At 40.5% G+C, this 20,132-nt stretch overlaps 1 protein-coding gene across 14 annotated transcripts in view; it reads right to left on the bottom strand.

The window, feature by feature from the left end:
- The window catches only part of clcn3 (chloride channel 3), a 52,521-nt gene that overhangs the window by 6,492 nt on the left and 25,897 nt on the right, over window positions 1–20,132 (bottom strand). For 8 of the 14 annotated variants that reach the window (XM_083542673.1, XM_083542681.1, XM_083542680.1 and 5 more), the window contains 12 exons: window positions 13,113–13,282; window positions 11,459–11,558; window positions 10,849–11,036; window positions 9,169–9,291; window positions 8,839–9,045; window positions 8,639–8,719; window positions 8,288–8,540; window positions 6,133–6,425; window positions 5,787–5,973; window positions 4,213–4,611; window positions 3,864–4,080; window positions 1,072–1,147 (listed from right to left, as the gene is read on the bottom strand). In XM_083542673.1, coding sequence (XP_083398799.1) covers window positions 1,072–1,147; window positions 3,864–4,080; window positions 4,213–4,611; window positions 5,787–5,973; window positions 6,133–6,425; window positions 8,288–8,540; window positions 8,639–8,719; window positions 8,839–9,045; window positions 9,169–9,291; window positions 10,849–11,036; window positions 11,459–11,558; window positions 13,113–13,282 — 2,294 coding nt within the window. Of the gene's footprint in view, window positions 1–179; window positions 1,148–3,863; window positions 4,081–4,212; window positions 4,612–5,786; window positions 5,974–6,132; window positions 6,426–8,287; window positions 8,541–8,638; window positions 8,720–8,838; window positions 9,046–9,168; window positions 9,292–10,848; window positions 11,037–11,458; window positions 12,405–12,602; window positions 13,283–20,132 lie in introns of all 14 variants that reach the window. The other 6 variants (XM_083542683.1, XM_083542676.1, XM_083542675.1 and 3 more) reach the window with 4 other exon arrangements.

Genomic DNA, 20,132 nt, shown 5'->3' on the forward strand with positions numbered 1-20,132 from the left:
TTCGATTCCCGGTCAGGGAACCATCCCCAGCCACTCTTAGTGCCGGTCCCAAGCCCGGATAAATTGGGGAGGGTTGCGTTAGGAAGGGCATCCAGCGTAAAACATATGCCAAATCAAAACGTGCGGAGGATCCGCTGTGGCGCCCCCTAACGGGAGAAGCCGAAAGAAACTTTATATACGTCTGTGGTTCTCAAAGTGTGGGGGTGCGCCCACTAGTGGAGATAAAAGACATGACAAGTGGGGCGAAATGAATGGCATGATTTATATAATTTTTTTTGTGTTGGTTTTAATTTAGGATTTTCTCTATTGACAAAGTTCATACATTAAAAGCATCCAAACAAATAAACAAATTAGGCCATTAATGCAAGTTAGAGTACATCAGACAACTACACTTATTTTCTCTATTTGTTTTTACTTTTTCAGCTATTTAAATGTTATTGATTTTTAACTCGTTATTTCAATAAATTTGACATTTTAACATTAAACTTGAAGTATTGCATTAGCATTTTTCCAGGTGATGGAGGGCAGAAGGGGTTTAACCCCATGGCAAAAAAATATTTGACAACCACTGATATATGAACACCTATAAGACTGAGAAAAGCCCACTTTTGTTTTATGCCTTTGCACAAAGTGCCATTTTATATATTTTTGAGTTTATAAACAGTGTACCACCACCCACCACTAGAGGCACACTGCTGCTCCGGTCCTGTATTACAGACTAATCACTGTAGCAGTAATAATTCTACACTAAAGGAACACCAGTGACACTGTGCAACCAGGTGTTGATTTAAAAATGTATGCTGAATTATCTGACAGTTCCCCAAAATGCTGTAGACATTAGCAGATATGTTCCTACTAAAACCACAATGGGACACTGTATAAGTCTTGCACCATGACCTTGTGTAATACTTGCGAGTAAAGTGGCTGTATCGAGGAGGAAGATCTACTTTCCGGGGAACTGCCTTCTACTTTGTCTTTATCTGTTTTGTGTCCACTCAAGTTTCATGCATCCCTCCTAAGAGGTGGGGCCTAAAAGCTCGAGTGGGCGTGATATGGGTCGGGGCTAATCACCAGGGGCTCCGTGTGCTGCTTGAGCTCCTCCAGATGCTCTAAAATATTCTTCTTAGTGATGATGCCCAATACAATCCTGCAACACACACCGTGGCGACCGTCACTTAGCAAAACACTCACACAGAGACAAACCAAATTAAAAAGAAAAAACAAATACAACACAACATCCAACAGAAAATGTAAAAAAGAAAAACAGCAAATTATCCAACAACTTAGGATTAGCAAAGAAATTAATGCAAAATACTTATAAATCTTAAAATTATTGAACAAAGGTTTTAAAAAAAGGAAAACTTGCATGCTTGATGAGAAATCGAATTTATTTACCCAAAATGCTCGCAAAGTAATCTGATAATGCTTTCAGAGTGTACCTTGGCGTTTTTTTTTTCTCCATGAGTTGCATTATCTCTAATGCATGATGTGGACACAAGGAGGCGCTCTATTGCATAGGGCAGTGGATCTCAGTCAAGTCGAGGCGATGAAACGCTGTTACGAATTGGGACTGGAAACCGTTTAGTTTCTCCTTCAAACCACATCAGATTACACACTCAAAGTTCCACTGCTCCGTATAACAGTGAGCGAGGAGGAAGTCACGTAACTAATTTAGTGCTATTGAGGGGCTGACAGGTGTGTGTGTGTGTGTGTGTGTGTGTGTGTGTGTGTGTGTGTGTGTGTGTGTGTGCGTGCGTGCATGCTTGCCTTCATGCATACAAATATACATTCTGTGGTTTTGAAAGCGAGGCAAGGACCAGGTTTGACCAAGTGCAGAGCTGAACCCATCAGCAAGGGCATGTGTGTGTGTGTGTGTGTGTGTGTGTGTTTGTCTGCAGATGGTTGATGTAAGTTAGTAGCTAGAGAAAGGGGAAATGCAAAAGCTTCTGGACTTTTGTAGAACCACAGCTGCGATTAAAGACCTGTGTTGTCTACAGTAATTTCTCTTGCACCATGCAAATTCTGCCTCATTGTACCAAAAAGTCCTTCAACCAAACCTGAGCCAAATGACTGACTCAAGTTTGTAAATCCTTGGTTGGTAAATTTTTTTTATCATTAATATTATCGAAACAAGTGCAATTTCATAGAATTTCCAAATCCTCCACTGTCTTTTTACACTTAAATTAGCTAAATGTTAAATTAAAAGTTACCAAGAAGTCCAGAGGACGAATTAGGATTATTTGTTTTCTATTTAAAGACTATTGTCTGTTAGAAACACTGCATTCGGTGACAAGGTTTTCATTATGCAATCCAGACTACATTCCCCCTGGTTTAAGCAATTGAACATTATATAAATACCAAGTGGGTGTAATAAATAGGATAATAATAATACCTATGAAAGTCTGTGCAGGTTTTACTAGTGAAGGATAAAACCATATATGTCTTTAAACACCACAGGCAACAACACGTACTGTTTTAGTACTTTTAAAATGAACTGCTTATATGTTTTCTGTAGTGATTCAATATACTGAATATTACTGGATTTTCTAAGCACCAGCTATTGAGTAGTGTAAAAAGTGTAAAAATATGTAGTTTAGTCCTAATCATTAGAGGTCGACTGATTAACAGTTTCTACCGATTAGTCAGCACTAATAATTTATCGCTGAAACTATGGACAAAAATCCATACCAACAGTTTTTCCGGGTTGCGTCTGTTTCGGGAGCAGCTGAGGTCTGCTGTCATTACACAGTATAAAAGCGACCTCTAGCGGTGAATCCACACCACATGCTGTTTGTTTTAACACTTGAGACTGCACACTGTACCTCATTCATGTTAGTTCATGGTGAATAAACTAAAGTGACCAGATTAAATGAAATTGAACGTCAATTAACAATGTATTCTGTGTTTACTTTCACATTTGCACCTCATACATTATAAGTGAACTAATATATATATATATATATATATATATATATATATATATATATATATATATATATATATATATATTATGGGAATGCAAAGGTGCAATATATGCTTATTGTTTATTTGTATATTTTTATTAGATTTATTTATATGCATTGCTATTTGCACTTCTGGTTAGATGCTAACTGCATTAGATTGGCCCAGTATTTGTCCTCTGCACAATGACAAAGTTGAATCTAATCTAATCTAAATGTTAAAATTAACAAACAATAAACTACTTCTAAGTGTTTGTTAACTTCAGTTTATGTTAAATGGAATCTTACTGTAAAGCGTTTCCATTTCACATAAATGCAAACAGTATATACTAGTTTCAAATTTTTGTTGATTAATCGGTTATCAGAAAGTACGATCTAACCGGTCGACCTTTACTATTCACAATCTGAGGCCTAGTGATGTTTGGTAGCAGGTCAAACTGCTACATTTAGTATTATTTAGTAACTATTTTGTTGCTAGTTGTTAATTTTCTGGTAGTTTCTACTAGTGATTAGAATGTATGGTATAGTCACAGATGTCGAAGCAATAATATATTTCATTAGAACTACTGATTACAGTGGTAGTAGATATCGCCTATTAGTTGAGGTTGTTTTTAAAATTATACCTCAAGTGCCTGTTACTGGACACAAGCTGGGCTACTGAAACTCTACAGCTCTATACATCCTAATAAAACACCATGCAGCATCAATAAAGACACTGGAGGGGTAGAACTGCATTATGGAGGCATATTACTGACCTCCTGATTAGACAAACGTCTCAATAAACAGTGCGCCCAAACATTTTGGAAACTAGTTATTTACCAACCAAGTCATGGGACTTGTGTGCATTGCCCCCACACTCTACAATGGTAATGCGCGTGACCCCGGGCCCGTTACGTGACTCACCCGTTGTGCGTGACGAGGCACTGGCGCAGGCCAAGCTTGCGGAAAATGTCCACGACGATCTCCATGGGCGTGTGGTCTGTGACAGTGAAGGGACTCATGTCCAGGATGCTGCGCAGCTTCAGAGGGCGCGGGCTGTCAGCAGGTAGCGTTGGGGCATGCGGTGTGAAATACACACGTGAGTTTAGCACGATGCCTTCCTGCTTCCTCCGGGCGTTCTCTGCAGGACAGAATAAAAAAAACACATCCTTGCGTGTTAAAGTACTGTAATTAAACATTTAATAATTATTATAGTAATAAAGATTGTGTGTGTGTGTATATATATATATATATATATATATATATATCTTACCTATAGCTATAGTGATGTCCCTGCGAAGGGCAAACCCCACCAGTCTCTGGGACTCTTTGGAGACGATGACTGGAAAGCCGTTGTAGCTCGTATCATTGATGGTAGTCTGCAGCTCTCCCAGTGTCAGGTCGTCCTGAGTTAGCACTGCTAACGGTGGCTCGTTACGCCGCGGACGCATCACCTCACGTGCTGTCGTGGTGTGTGTGAATTCCTCCTTCGCATCCAGGAATGGGTAGCCGTTGAGGCGGATATGGGCCTCATAGATGCCCTCGCGCCCGAACGCGTCTCCCACCCACTTACTGGTCATCACTGCAGCCATGAGGGGCACGATGTACTCCAAGCCGCCAGTCAGCTCAAACACAATCACCACCAGAGACACGGTCATCCGTGTTACACCACCTGAGACATCACACAGCACAAATTCATTTTTTTTTGTCGCAATATTCTCTCATTTACACACTTACACACAGGGGAAAATGACAGACAAAAGTTTAGTTTCCATTTCAGGTCACTAAATTCCAGCAATATAACCCGCTCCCACCTGTCCTCACTACAGACCTTCATCCACACACTTCTGCATAATTTTGTTTATAATAAAATATGCAAAAATAAAACAATAAATCAAAATAATGCAAAACACTTTTTATGATCTTGATTAAAGAGAGTATATATTCATATCGGTAGACTGTCGTAAAAACTTTGGCAATGACAGGAAGTCTTTGATTTTGTGCATGAGCAGTACAAATCCTGTTTTCTGGGATGGATGAAATAGTGCAGTGTCACTGTCGGCGTCTTCTTTCAGCTTCTCCCATTAGGGGTCCCCACAGCGGATCATCCGTCTCCATACCCCCCAACTGTCCTCTACATCTGCCTCTTTCAAATCAACTACAGCCCACAAACGTTGCAGTTTTGAAGTAGCCCTGACCCAGTCGTCTAGACATCACAATTTGCTCCTCATCAAATTTGGTGCCATGATGAGACAATCAGTGTTATTTACTTTTCTGTTCATAATGTCAATGTTCTCTTTCTCTCTCTCTCTCTCTCTCTCTCTCTCTCTCTCTCTCTCTCTCTCTCTCTCTCTCTCTCTCTCTCTCTCACACACACACACACACACACACACACACACACACACACACACACACAAACACACATATATATATATAGCTCCAATGAACATTCGTTGATTAATGACAGATTAATGTTTTTTTTTAAGCAATCTGCTTGGTTGCAACTGTTTTATTTAAGTTCTCATGATTTAGTCATTATTTTGGTCTTACACATATCTAATTTGTCCCACATTTGCCCTACTTTCTCTGTAACAGAGTCTGAGTGAGTGAGTAAGTGCAAATCAGTGTGAACAGATTCTGACATCCCAGAACATGCGACGTGTGAAAGTATCTCAGACTGTCCAAGTTTGGTGTTTATTTGCATAATAAAGTCTACAGACAGCAGCGGATCTCGTTGTGTAGCACTGAATGTAATATATCAAGGCTAAGTTTAACGCTGGGGAATTAAACAATTTTTCCTTCCAAAAGGAAGAAAACTGTATATAGATATCCTGAGCTCACACTTACCCAAACAAGCTGCGGCTCCTACCATGGCATAGAGACCAGGAGTAATGCAATCTGCCCCCACCTCACACCACTCTTTAAAGAGAAACCAGTCATGGTGGTAGTAAGCAAGCTGCTCTACCGCAATGCCCACAATCCGGCCTGCTATTGCCCCGATTGCCATGCTGGGGATGAACAAACCGGAAGGAACCTGTCCCAAGAACAGATACACAAAAACTCTTTTATTAAACCAGATATATGAAACGAGCATAATATAGCACTAAAAAACAACAAGACCCCTCGCACAAATGTGTATGCAAATCAGAATAGAATACACAAGTGTTTACAAGGTGGAATGAATCATAATTACCTTTAAGCCAAAGGTAAAAATGGTCATGATGATTTTGAAGATGAGAGCCAGGCTGAGCTGCCACATGGCCGAGTAAACCCCAGGAGTGGTGGTGGCCTCTGTGCCCTCTGGATACGCCTGGCTCCCGTTCATCTGGCTACGATACTGGCACAGCTGCGATGACTCGAGCGGCCCACAGTCCGTGAACAGCTCTTTAATCAGCTGGCTCGTGTTCTGGCGTGTGTACGGGTTGGGAAAAGCGACGATGGCTGTGATAGCCGCAACCGTGATCACCTCCAGGACTGGGTATTTACCTGAAAAAATATAAAAAATATGAATGATTTTACAATGATCTACTATAAAGCGTAATGGATCTAGCATAAAGGAACAGGCTTTTAATAATTGTGAGCAACCACTGGCTACAATGGGGATGTCATGATACCATTTGACTGTGGAAGTTCTTCAAAGCTAAAGCTGTTTATGATTCCTTTTACAATTTGTCTTCCTGAGCCTTTAATAGCAGAAGGTGCCAGAGCTGTGGAAAACATCCTGTCTGGTTCATGTTCCAAAGAAGACAACTTCCTTCTGCCTGCAACATTATCACATCACATGTAATGAAAGTCCTGGAGAGACTGTTCCATCTCAGGCCTCAGCGTAGCTCTTTCTGGATGCTTACCAGCCTACCAGCCATTGCTAAGTCAAATATCTACTGTCTACTGCTGTCTGTCTGAACGAAAGAAATAAAAGCATAGCAATTGCAGAGCATCATATTTTTTCCATTAAATCACATTGCACTCAGTTATGCAGATGCACATCTCTATAGGAAAGGGATGAGTAGACAGTATTGTCTGAAGAAGCCCTGGTTCTAGCAATTTTGTCACAAGATTCGTTTACCAGTGTAGTCTTCTTTGCAGGAGTACTGTATGCTGTGAACACGCAGCCATTCTGCAGGTACAAAATACAGCATGACTTTTCCATGACCTACTGGTTAAACAGCTCCCTCAGTAGAAGACTCATTCAGCTCTGCTATAGAAAGGAGCAATAAGGGAGGTTTCTTACACCAGCAGCAATCACATTGTACAATAGCAGTACAATCACTGTGCTTGGATGGAGTGTTAGGATAAGCTCAATGGACGAGAGCTGCACCAGTTTTCTTCCATTAATTTTTCTGTTTAAACAGTTGACAATGTTTGCACTGATGACACTCTTGCTAATGTTTGCACTGCCACTTGAATTCCACTCAAGCCTGCTGCTTGGATCAACATTCTTTACACTGTGTTTACACTGTAGTCTTACTGAAAAAGTCATGTATCTATCAATCAATCAAATGTAAAACAAAATTTGTGAGGTGAGCGGTGGTCTAGAAAGTAAGAACACTGGCAGTTGTGAGTAGAGGTTGACCGATGTATTTTACCAACACCGATAGGTTGGATCATACTTGCCAATAATCGATTAAATCAACTGATAGTTTTACAAATGTATACTTAAAAAAAAAAAAATTTCAAAAACCCCAAACATTACACACTATGTAAAATATCACTAAACTTTAAGAAAAAACTTTACCATGAAAATGTACTCAATTAAATAAATATGAATACAATAATTATACTAATAAATATAAAAACAAAAAACATGCAAAAATTAAACAAAAAGTTACACTTCAAGTAAATAAAACCAGTTACATCCAAAATGAATTAAAAAAAAAAAGAAAAAAAAAAGACACTTCGAATAAACAGCATGTGCTGGCAGTGATTTACCTCTAGAGGCCACTCTTGTACTGTATAACGCAACCCTGAAAAACTATCGGTGTGGATGTTTGCCGATGTGGATTTTTGCCGATAGCCTACAGTTCCAGCGAACAACCAGTGGTGCCAATTAATTGGCAAAACCGATAAATTGGCCGACCTCTAATTGTAATGAACCTGTAATGAGGTGCTACGTTGTTTTTAAGGCTTATACCACTGCACTGAGCAGTTAAATAGCAATAAAAAAAATTACTGTATGACTATTTCTGTATGTAAAGTATAAACATTTAGGTATTTCACAATGAATGGTAAAAAAAAATTATACTCTCTTGGGTAGAACTAAAAAAATGCATAGTGGTGTTTTAGTAAATTCCCAAATTGTTATAAATTCTGTTTTAATTCTCATGAAACAGTGGAAAAGAGTACCTTACCAAACCGTGTGGACTTGCGGCGGCGGCACCAGGCAATGTTGGCTCTGATAAAGAAGGCGCCCCACAGACCACCAAACACGCCAAGCAGGATGAAGGGGAAGAGCTCGAACAGGTACCAGGGTGTGTGGTACTCCACATAAAACAGCACCAAGCGACTGTTGCCAAATGGGTTAATGGAGCGAAGCACAAATGCTGCCACCAGGGCGGCGAAAAAGGACCGCCACAGGGTCTTCAGTGGGAAGTAATAACTCACCTGAGGGACAGAGAGAAAACATTTATTTTAGAAGCCCCATGTGTGATATTTAGACATTAAATAGTTAAGATCTGTTCAAGTTTCTCATCAAATCTTGCCTCCTCCAGACTGAAGAGAACTCCTCCTATAGGAGCTCCGAATGCCACTGACACCCCGGCAGCTGATGCTGCAGACAGCACCTACACAAACACGCACACGGTGTTCACTGTAATGTCTAATACACATATTTTTACCGCTTGTAAACATTACGAGTGTGTGGCAGGGGCAAACATGAAACGAGTCTATGACCAGATGTTACCTCTCGTTTCTTGGCCTCGTTCTTGCTATACTTGGGGAAAAGGTATGAGAAGATGTTGCCGCAGCAGCAGGCCACATGTACCAGTGGACCTTCTTTCCCCAGGCTCAGTCCTGATGCCACGGCCAACACCAGAGTAATGGTCTTTATCATCAGTGTCCATTTGCCCAGGTATCCCCGGATTATAAACCCACTCAGGATGGTCTTAATCTGGAGAGTGAGAGAGCGATGTTAAAGGATCTTAAAAGGTCTAAGCTGCAAACTGGTTGAAAGAAAGAGCACAAACCCTCCCGAGTCTGCTGTAATGAATGTTGGGACATGTGAAAGGCATACCTCAGGGATCCCAGATCCACAGGCGTATGGAGCAAACACTTTGACCAGAACAACTGCCAGGAAGGCAAAGGTCAGAGCCCAGTACGTGTACATGAAGTAATTCATAATGTAGGAACCAGGACCCTGTAACACATCAAACACCAGAATACTGATCAGATTTACAAAGAAATTGATTTGAACATTTTCAGTTTGAAAGATATTTTCCAGTTAGTTTTGACGTGGTTATAATAGGATCTTATAAAAGATGTTGAACTTTCAGACATTTTTATTTAATTTGTAGTCATTTTTGTTCTGGGAACTTTTCAGTCAACACTGATTGCACTGATACACAGAGCACACTGTGAAACATCCTCAGAGCAAAAGAAACAGTGTTAAATGAGTAAAACATTCTCACTGAATGAAACACAAAAAAATCCTGGTATGGTATTATCCAGGAAAAGTAAATAATAGCAAATCGTATTAAGGAACTACACAAAATGGAACATTTTGTTGAATTCAGATAGGACACACTGTTTCCAATCCAAATTATGGCTCCAGATTTAAACAGTAATACTACCAGCCAAAGATCATTTCATTGACGAGATTAAAAAATTACCCAGTTCTTGGTTATAAATTCTTAAAATAATAAAGCAGGAAACCCTATTAACACAATTCAACAAGTCTCCTTTCACTGTAGCCACAGCTGCACCACACACATACATCATCTCTAGCAGAAGCATCGATATTAACCTAAAAAATTTCCGCAATTTTTCAGGTAAATTACGATTTGCCTGGAAATTCAAAATTAACTATGTGGTTTTTGTCTGAATTCTACAGGAAAGATGTATAAATGTAATAAATTTTAGAAAAACTGGTTTTAAACTGTTTTGGCCAACCTTTTCTCGCGATGAAAAATCTTGAAAATGGTCTTGTAAATATATATATATATGCAACCAAACGCATTTTCTTCTACTCTGTCAGCCATTTTTGAATATTAAACAAACAGCATTTAAATCCAAACGAATATGTTTGAGCTTCCGCGGTTTGCTGTAGGTGCGGTTTGTGAGCTCTAAGTAGTGTGCTCTCTGACCGTCTAAACCAACAGACGTGAAAATGCACACATTATTGTACACCTGCTAGACGACCCCCGTGCAATCAACTAGCAGTCTGATTAGTCAAAGCAGCAGCTTCAAGCAACATGAACTTTATGCTATGAGAGCCCGCAGTGCTCATTCTGAAGGATCAAGGCAGATTTATTTGACCCTGGCAACACATGATGTGAAGCTGAGATCTGATTGGATAGAAGCAGCGCATCCGAAAGAAACTATTATGAAATGAATATTTGTATTAAATAAATTACAATGATATTATAATGAAATGATAATTGGGTATTTGCTCTAAAGGAAACTGTGTTTAGAGTAATTTTTTACCACAGCCCTAACCGCAGACAAAACCACTTTATTTACTGAGTATTAGGGATGTAACGGTACACGGATTCGTACTGAACTGTTTTGGGTTTTCAGTTCTGTGCGCATGTGTACTGAATGCAATCCTTTTCATGTGCGAAACAGACAAAATCCGAGTTCCATCAGGAACATTATAAAGTCGATTATTAATATCGAAGTAACATAAGCATGCGTTTATTGGCAGCTACCAGTGAAGAGATTGTTGACAATTGTTTATTTTCTATATTATCTTCACCTCGGCCTGGCCCAAAATGAGTTCAGCCCACGTATTCCACTGTGGACATTTGTCTCTCTCGGCGAACGTGGTCTCGTTGGAGCCCCAGCAGCACTGCTCATGATTAAACCACAGAGCGCTCAAGCACACGCCTTCCTTCAAGTCATTCATCCAGTCAGCTGCAATGTCTATCAAACCTGCCAAGGCACCTGAGAACAAGAACGAGGACGAGAGAGAGAGAGAGAGAGAGAGAGAGAGAGAGAGAGAGAGAGAGAGAGAGAGAGAGAGAGAGGATAACTATGACACAGGGGGTTTAGGAGCAAAACAGCTGTAGTGTATGTAACAAATGAACATGCATATTGACAAAAATTACAGCCTGTCCTTCTGTACTCTAGATTCTTTACTCTTAATGGGAACATGACAGGTAGCATAAGCCACGACATACCTGAGAAAAAAAAAGCTAATCGTTAATGGGATCATCGTGTGCTGAAGCTTAATTAAAGTTCTGTGAGTGCGAGTGTGCGAATCAGGGCACCAGCTGCTGTGTGTCTGGCTACGTCATCCTCTCCAACACTGCACTCCTTTGAGTACTCTGTGTGTGTATGTGGGTGGGTGCGCGCACGCATGTTACCTGAAGCCAGCCCTGTTAATGTCACCACCAACCACCCAGACCAGGCGTCATACAGGCTCTTTGTGAACTCCCATGCTGACTCCTTCTTCTTACTGTTAATCTACAGAGCAGAGAACACACAGGTGAACCACACACACACACACACACACACACACACACACACACACACACACACACACACACACACACACACACACACACACACACACACACACACACACACACACACACACACACACACACTATTTCTGCATGAATATTTTCGAGTGTCCGAGACCATGAGTATCTTTTAAACAATGCTCTGCCCACCTCCAGCTTGATGGTGGTATCACCCAGCTGTGTTCCTTTACTCATTTCCTACACTTCATTTACATTTAAAGGCTAAATCCTATTTACACTTCAAAGGGAAGAACAATATAAAATGTCTGGGCAGAATTTGTTCTGTGTTCTATTTGAAGTACTTCATGTATTTTGTAACTGCTACACTGTTATAAACTACTTCATCCTTTCGATCATCGTTGTACTCCTCATTTTTTTCTTACAATGTTTTAACCTCGTTTAACATTCAGCAGGTCTTCACTTTAAAAGCTGCAGCCATTTTTAATAAGGTTCAGATAAATATAAGGTTAATATAAGATGTAGACCGCAATACTTGTCTGCTTTAATGATATGAACAAAAGGCGTTCCAAGAGCAGGACAAGTGTACGGGTGTAAGAAAATATCGATACACATGAGTATCGCGATATTTTGTTTGGCAATACAGTATCGATTTTTATTCGTTTTGAGTTTACATCCCAATCGGTAGATGTTTTCTTATCTCAGAACTTAAACAGTGACAGGAAGTACTAGCATAACAGGACACCACTAACACTAGCGCTAATACCCAACTATTTCCTAGAGGGCGCTGTTGTAAAAACCATTCCGCCGGAAGTAATAGCAGCAGTGACTGACTTGCGCCGACGGCAATTTAGTTTATTTTTATGTGTGGTTTGTTTTCCAGGTGGGAAAACGTTAAAATGGCAATAAAAACCTCAGGGACGCCATGTGCCATGTGCGGCCTAAATAAGAGCCAATCCTTTCCTGGCTGCGTTCTCTAACTTTATAGAGAAAGTATAGAGTCTTTCTTACTTGTTATTTTCTTGACTCAGTAGGATTGTAACTACCAGCCTAATACTAATGATATAATAATATAATACAATCATCATCATCATCATCATCATCCTCACTTCATATTGGGTGTCTTTAACGAATATGTGCATATGTTTAGAAACAAATGTTTAATTACCATGTTGGGAACAATGATACTAATTGTGTTCATGTACCGCAAAACAACTGAAACCACTTGATGCCACCGAGTTGTGATGCAGGTAAGGGGATTAAGGGGTTAGGCATAGCAGTATCATTTTGAATGCAAATGCAGATCCCACTGGGTTCTGGTTAAATGTTTATTTTAAGGTTTGTTCAGTGGTGTGTTCGTAATGACAGTTTTTCTAAAATGATATTCCTGAAATAAGATATCGCCTTGCATACAGTATCTCAACGTATCGTATCGCAACCGCTGTATCGCAATACGCAGCGTATCGACACAGCCCTAGAAAAGCGTGCGCATGTTTGTCGGAGAGAGACCCAATGCGGTTTATAGCTGGTGCCGTACCTTGCGGTGTCGCTCGCGGTCTTTACACTTCTCTCTGACCCAGTCGATGGTGTGGAAGTCGTCGTAGGTGCCTACTCCAGGAATAGGCTCTTCCAACAAATCCAGGAGGTGTGTAGAGCTGCTCACCCCTCCAGCTCCACCCCCACCGTTAGACATGTTGTAGGTGGAGCCTGTATAACGAGAGAGAGAGAGAATATTGCATGAAGGGTAATGCTGCATTCCAGTAGATTCCACCGCTCATAATTCCCAACCTTGTTTGAATTTCTAGCTGGAAACTCGGCCGCCAGATCAGCAAGTGACGTCAAATCGCGGCAACGTTACAAAATGCGGCACCTCTTAGCCATGTTCACCTTAAATCTCCAGCACTGACTATACAGCTGTTAATACTGAGGAGGAAAATGATGCAGCACCCATCACACTTAGCTGAGTGAGAAGTATGAAGACAAGAAGAAGAAGAAGAAAAAAAAAAAGTCATCCAGACAAGGGAAAGAAAAAAAAAAAAAAAAGTCATCCAGACAAGGGAAAGAAAAAAAAAAAACAGGAAAAGTGCATGCTCTTAGAAAAATATTTCACAGACTAAACAAACTAGAGCTCGTGAAAGAAAAGTGCTCGAGTGTGGAATACGAAGAGAAACGGCGAGGATGTGAAAGCTCATACGGACACTGATTTTTTTCAGCATTTCCTCATCACTGGGACTTCAGCTCTCCGGAATTTACATGCGGTCAGTGCAGTAATGGATTTCCGTATAAAATTGAATAAATATATTAAAAGAACAATACATTTTCGTTTCGTTTATCACACAATCGGGTCGTGTATAAGACCATTCTGTTGGACACACACACACACACACACACACACACACACACACACACACACACACACACACACACACACACACACACACACACACACACACACACACACACACACACACACACAGCTCTGTAAACTCAGAGTGCTGCGCCTGCAGTTACGAGCTAATCAGCTTTTCATTGCTCTCTGGATCGAGTGTAGGAGCTGAAACATGGCCCTGTATCACACACTTCCATTTCTACTACGACTCTTTATTACATTCAGCACTTCTCCACACTTAATACTTTAAATGCAGAGAAGTTTGAAGGTGTTCGGTAGACATTTGTGCAAGTTTCATAGCGCTGTTTGCTTAGTCATCCCTTTTCAGATTGTGTAATAATCTCAAAGAAAAGGAAGAATAGAGGTCACAGGATCTCCTCTACCCCACACACACACAATGCAAAAACAGGAAAGAGGGTAAAGACCAACATATGCATGAAGCACAGCTGGTATTTTTGCAGGTCGTCAATTAATGTTTTGCCCACGTTCAGACTTTTCTATTCAGACTCGTTTAGCGAGAGGCCGTGTGTTAAAAAGACGTGCTCGTTTTTTTTGTTGCATTTGAGCAGTGTCTAATATTCATGTATATTGTGTAGTATAGTGGTGAGAATTAAATATTTCACTCTTCAATGATAAATGATAAACGTTCAGCTTCGTTCACCTTCGCACCACGTCACTTTAAAAACATATCTCACCGTTCGCACCACGACACTTTAAACTCTGGACTTGCACAGCACAGTACACTTATTATTTTATTCATACCACATGGACCATATTGCACCATATTGCACATGGACACTTTACGGACCTTTACACCACACCATACCGCACACGGACACTTTATGGACATAGATTGCCTATTGTTTACATATTGTTTACATTTTTATTTTTATTTTGTTTACATTTTTCACTACACATTGTTACTGTTTATATGTATATCTGCTCATACATTATCCTTTTATATATATATCTATATATCTATATATCTTTATACCTATATTCTTTTACTTTATTTTATTTACTTATTTTATTTTATTTTAATAGTTTTTCTTATACCTTATAGTTATTTATCTGCCTCCTTTTCTTTCCCCCATCCTATTCCCTCATGCCGGACCATCGTACAAAACATTTCACTACATGTCGTACCCTGTATGTATGTGTATGTGATGAATAAAATTTGATTTGATTTGATTTGAAATGTATTTGTTTGGAAAGCTACACACAGGACATAAATCGGACCGGGGTGCGTATGGATTTATTGCCGAATCATTCCACTCGCTGGAAACAAACTAACGGAAATCCTACAAACTCTTCTTCTCCCATTAGGGGTCGCCAAAGCGGATCATCGTCTCCACACCCCCCTGTCCTCAACATCTGCATCTTTCAAACCTACTACCTGCATGTCCCCCCTCACCACATCCATAAACCGCAAATCAAACAAACTTTAAAAAAATTATAATAATAATAATAAAATGGAATGAATGCACAATCCAAAGGCTCAGGACAAAGAAATTTCTATTTTAGCAGCTCTGTTTCCTCTGTGAGAAAAAGAATCAAAGAGGAAATGAATAAAACATGCTGAGAAAAGGTGAGCTAAAGCTGTCTGCAGTTCAGCTGATGCATGCTGCTTCTTTCAGATAGCTTCTGAGAGAACAAAACAAGTTATGCTGACTGTCTTAATCTCTTACACACTCCAACACACTCCAACACACTCCAACACACTCCAACACACTCCAACACACTCCAACACACTCCAACACACACACACACACACACACACACACACACACACACACACACACACACACACACACACACACACACACACACACACACACACACACACACACACACACACACTCTATGGGGGGGCTGATGCTGAATATCACTGCACTAAACACAGCCAGGGCCATTTTGATTGAGCGTCAGCTTCTTAAAATGTCTGTGTGCGTTTGTGTACAGATGGAGAAAAGGGTGAAAGACGACTAAACAGAGCCAAAATCCATAGTCCAACATGAAGCTAGGAACCAGACCGGACAAAAAGCAAAACCAAGAGTGAATCAAGACTGGAGCTGTGAGGCAGAAATGATACCATCAACCCTTCCTCAATAGCTTTTTATAATATTTAGTAATGATCGACATTACACTGAAATAAATCAGACATGAAAAGCTCTTTGAGCCTTCGGCAGATTACTAGAAGACTTCTAATCGAGCTGGAGAACAATTCCCAGGTTGCACCTCCTGGTTTCTTCATACACGAGATTTTCATCAGCTCTGTCATCTGCTCAGTCAGCATTTAGTGGATCATGTCAAACAAAGTCTAGTGCACTGCTTTCCATCCATAGCAGGTAAACTATATGCACACGTTTGTGGAACAGCCCACATTCTGGAAAGATCTTCTCTGGAGATTCGTGACTGAGTCATTAAGCAACAAGGGTGTTAGTAAAGTCAGGTACTGATGTAGGTGTTATGAGGAGGCCTGGAGTGCAGTCAGCGTTCACATTAATCACAAAGGCGTTCTACAGGGTCTAGAGATTAATAGCAAACCATTAAAAGTCTTCGACTCTAATCTGTGTGAAACTTATCTGACAATTAAAATTGTCATATTAAAATGAAACAGGGGTTTGGATCTCCTAGTTACGGTGATGAAAAATGTCCCAATACTTTTGGTTGTATATTGAGTAAAATGTACCTGACAAACAACTATTTTATAAAAAAAACTTTTATGTTGAAACATCTAAAAGTGCTTAAGTCCCTGTATGGTGCCTGAGCAAAACGTAACCCACTACAACCTGCATCATTTCCAGCCTGCTGTTTATTTACTTTCCGGCTCTTTGAAATTGAATTGAAATTGCATTGCATTGAAAACACGCCATTGTTTTTCGAAAGCCTCATTTTGTTTTTTTCCCCACGGTCCACACCGATACACAAAAATGCCATTTTAATCAAATTGATCCACTTTTCAAGAAAATGCGTTTTCAAATGAAAACGTATTTGTGTGGACATTACAGTATGTACCCTAAGTACACCTCTGAAATGATCAGCAGTCGTGTTTACAAGGACCTGGAAAAACTATCCTTTTGCATCTAACATACACATTTTGACACTTAAGTTTCCTAAGAATATATTTACTTCAGTTGGAGATTAAATGAATGGGCAAATGCTCCAAAAAATACAACAACGTTCATAAAAATTTTATCAAGGGTGCCAATAATTCTGAACCTAACTACACATTAAATATCAGCATTATTCGGATATAGCAAGTGAGGACTCCTGTTCCACCCTTACAATCAGTTACAGAATTTCTCACTATATTTTCTCACGCTCAATTTTGAGAGGTTTGTCTCATTAGCACACACTCTCGCCATTAGACTCGTTAAACAGAGAACACGAGCGAATGCGCAGAAGCTCAAGAGGTCAGGAGTTCAATCACCGTGTCCTTGAACGAATGAGCTACTTAACCCTGTGCTTCAGCTACAAAAAAAAAAATCCAATAAACCTGGGAAAACCTTTACGTTTGCTTGCTAGTTTTCTTTGAACTCTACAGAATATGCTGTTATCAGAAGAACGGAACAAACAGTGCAACATGAGACAGGAAATGAGTGAAAAACGGTGATAACATCAAAACCACACCACCACAGAATCCGTCTCGGGATCAATAAGAGCTGCTTTACACTCATTTTTGCAAAAGAAGCTTGTACACCGAAGCGCTGCTGAATACTGAAATCTGATTGGTCATTGCTCTGCGGAGGTGTTCAGCATTAAGCTTCTTTCCTTCTATTTTTTGTCTCACTTTATTTTTAATTTTTGATGTAGACTCACATCCAACACCACATTTATTCCTCAGCAATCGTGGTTTTGAATAAATGAATCAGTTTTGACTTTGAAGGTTCGGAAGTCAAGTTTATTTCTATAGCGCTTTTCACAACGGACATTGTCTCAAAGCAGCTTCACAGAATTTACGAGTTAAGGTGAACGATGTCTATTTATCCCTGATGAGCAGCCTGGGGTGACTGTGGAGGAAGGAGAAACTCCCTAAGTGCACCTCCAGGCCACGAGTGACTGACGGATATTCATTCTGAACTGCTGCTAACGTCGTATTGAAGATACAAGTTCCATGATACAGGTCATATTTTTCAAGGACAAACTGCGGGATTTTGCAACACTCAGGATTTGTTTAGTCGTACCAACAAAACAGATGAAGGGCTTTAAAGACTTGCCGAACGCAGAATCCTCTCGCTTTAACAATCCAGACTGCAGCACGAGAAAAGACCCGAGCAGGAGAGGAAAAACTCACCACAGCACCTACAGCACGAGACTCGAACAGGCTAAACCTGACGCACCGAACACAGCAGGAAACACCAGGAGAGACGCCGACCGCCTCGATCCCGGTGCCACGGCAACTCTGCGGTAGTTATTGTGGTTCTAAGAACAGAGTTTGGAATGTGACCTTCCCAAACTCTTTCAGCTCACAAGACATGTGACTGAACACACACACACACACACACACACACACACACACACACCTCTGTACCACCAAGAACATGTAGAACATTGTCATCACAAAACACTTCACAGGAGCTAAACAAATATAGAACTGCATAATACATTAGCATTGTATACTTAACAAAATTTTTATTTCTATAGCACTTTTTTTTTTGTCTCAAAGCAACTTTGTACAAAAGAATGGACAAGTTTAGTGTCTACAAGTTTCCTCATCAATCAAGGCAGGAAAAACTCCCTGAGATGGCCATGAGGTAAAAACCTTGAGAGGAACCAGACTCAAAATAGGAACTCCTCCTCATCCGGGTGGCACCGAATGTCCATTTATTACAGTTAATGAGAGACATGACGGATTTCTCCTCAGAATAATCAAAGGAAATTTGAACATTTGAACAGCTGTCAATAGAATTGCTTTTACTCTTCAGTGCAATGAAGCATAAGGTTCATACAAAAGCAAACAAACAACAAAAAAGTCACCCTAGCTTACTTCACGAGTGACAATCTTGTGCAATAACAGACAATATATTCAACATAATGACATTTCTTCCCTTTTTCTTGAAGGGGGGGGGGGGGGGGGCATTTATTGGGTTCAGAGCCACCTGCTCGGCTACGTAGGTCTCTAATGAACGAGAACAGTTGTATAAGATGATTATTACATAGAAGAAATGTGAGGAATATATGAGTTAGGAGTTGCTCATGTTTGGGGTGTTGGACTTCTGATCATAAAGAGTTAAAAATCAAATCTGGGCCTTTAACCCTTCAGCTTCTGAATAAACCATTTAACAGTAAGTCACTCTGGATACAGGCGTCTACCAACTGCTGTAAATGTAAATGCAAAAAATAAAAAATAAAAAGACTTCTGGGATAAAACTGTGGAAGTCAAGCAAAGTGACGGATCCTTACACCAAATCGATTTCATGAAGGTTCGTTCCCATATTCACGCTCGCCATCCACTTTCTCTTACATTCTCTCACTTTGAGCTCGTCGTGTTACCCAGAAACCACAAACCCTCTCTCCTGAAGACTCTCCCGTGTCAGAAAACGATAAATCTCCGGCTGGTACATGGCACCGACACTGGAGACGCCTTCGAAAAAAAGTGTGTGTGTGTTTATTAAGCCAGTACATTAACATACACCTGCTATTAGTCTTCACTACTCTCAGAGCTGCTGTTAGAGAAAACCAATCAACATGTTCTGACCAATCAGAATCCACGATCCAAAAGCCATGACCACGTGGCTTCGGTTATTCCGGCTTGGCGAAGGATCAGTGTGTTAGACGATAGCTTTGCGAAATGACACGTCATCATCCTAACACTTGGGTTCACCCCGGAGACCGGAGGAGGTGCACAGAAGGGATTAGTCCTGGGGCAAGTGTCGGATTCTGTACCTTCGGTGCAGATGAAATACCATGCAGGAGGGAACATGTGGAGACCAGTAGGTAACAAGTGTCTCCTGTGAAAATGATCATGCATTACATGAAGACGCAGTGCACCGATTCAGATATTCCTACCGAAGACTGGGGTCCTCAAAAAAACACACACACACACACACACACACACACACACACACACACACACACACACACACACAGCTCGCCTTGTCTCTAGGGAGGAGGCCCAGTCCGCGCGCGCGCGCGCGCGCACACACACACACACACACACACACA

Source organism: Silurus aristotelis, assembly GCF_946808225.1.
Source record: "Silurus aristotelis genome assembly, chromosome: 5".
Taxonomy (NCBI): Eukaryota; Metazoa; Chordata; class Actinopteri; order Siluriformes; family Siluridae; genus Silurus; species Silurus aristotelis.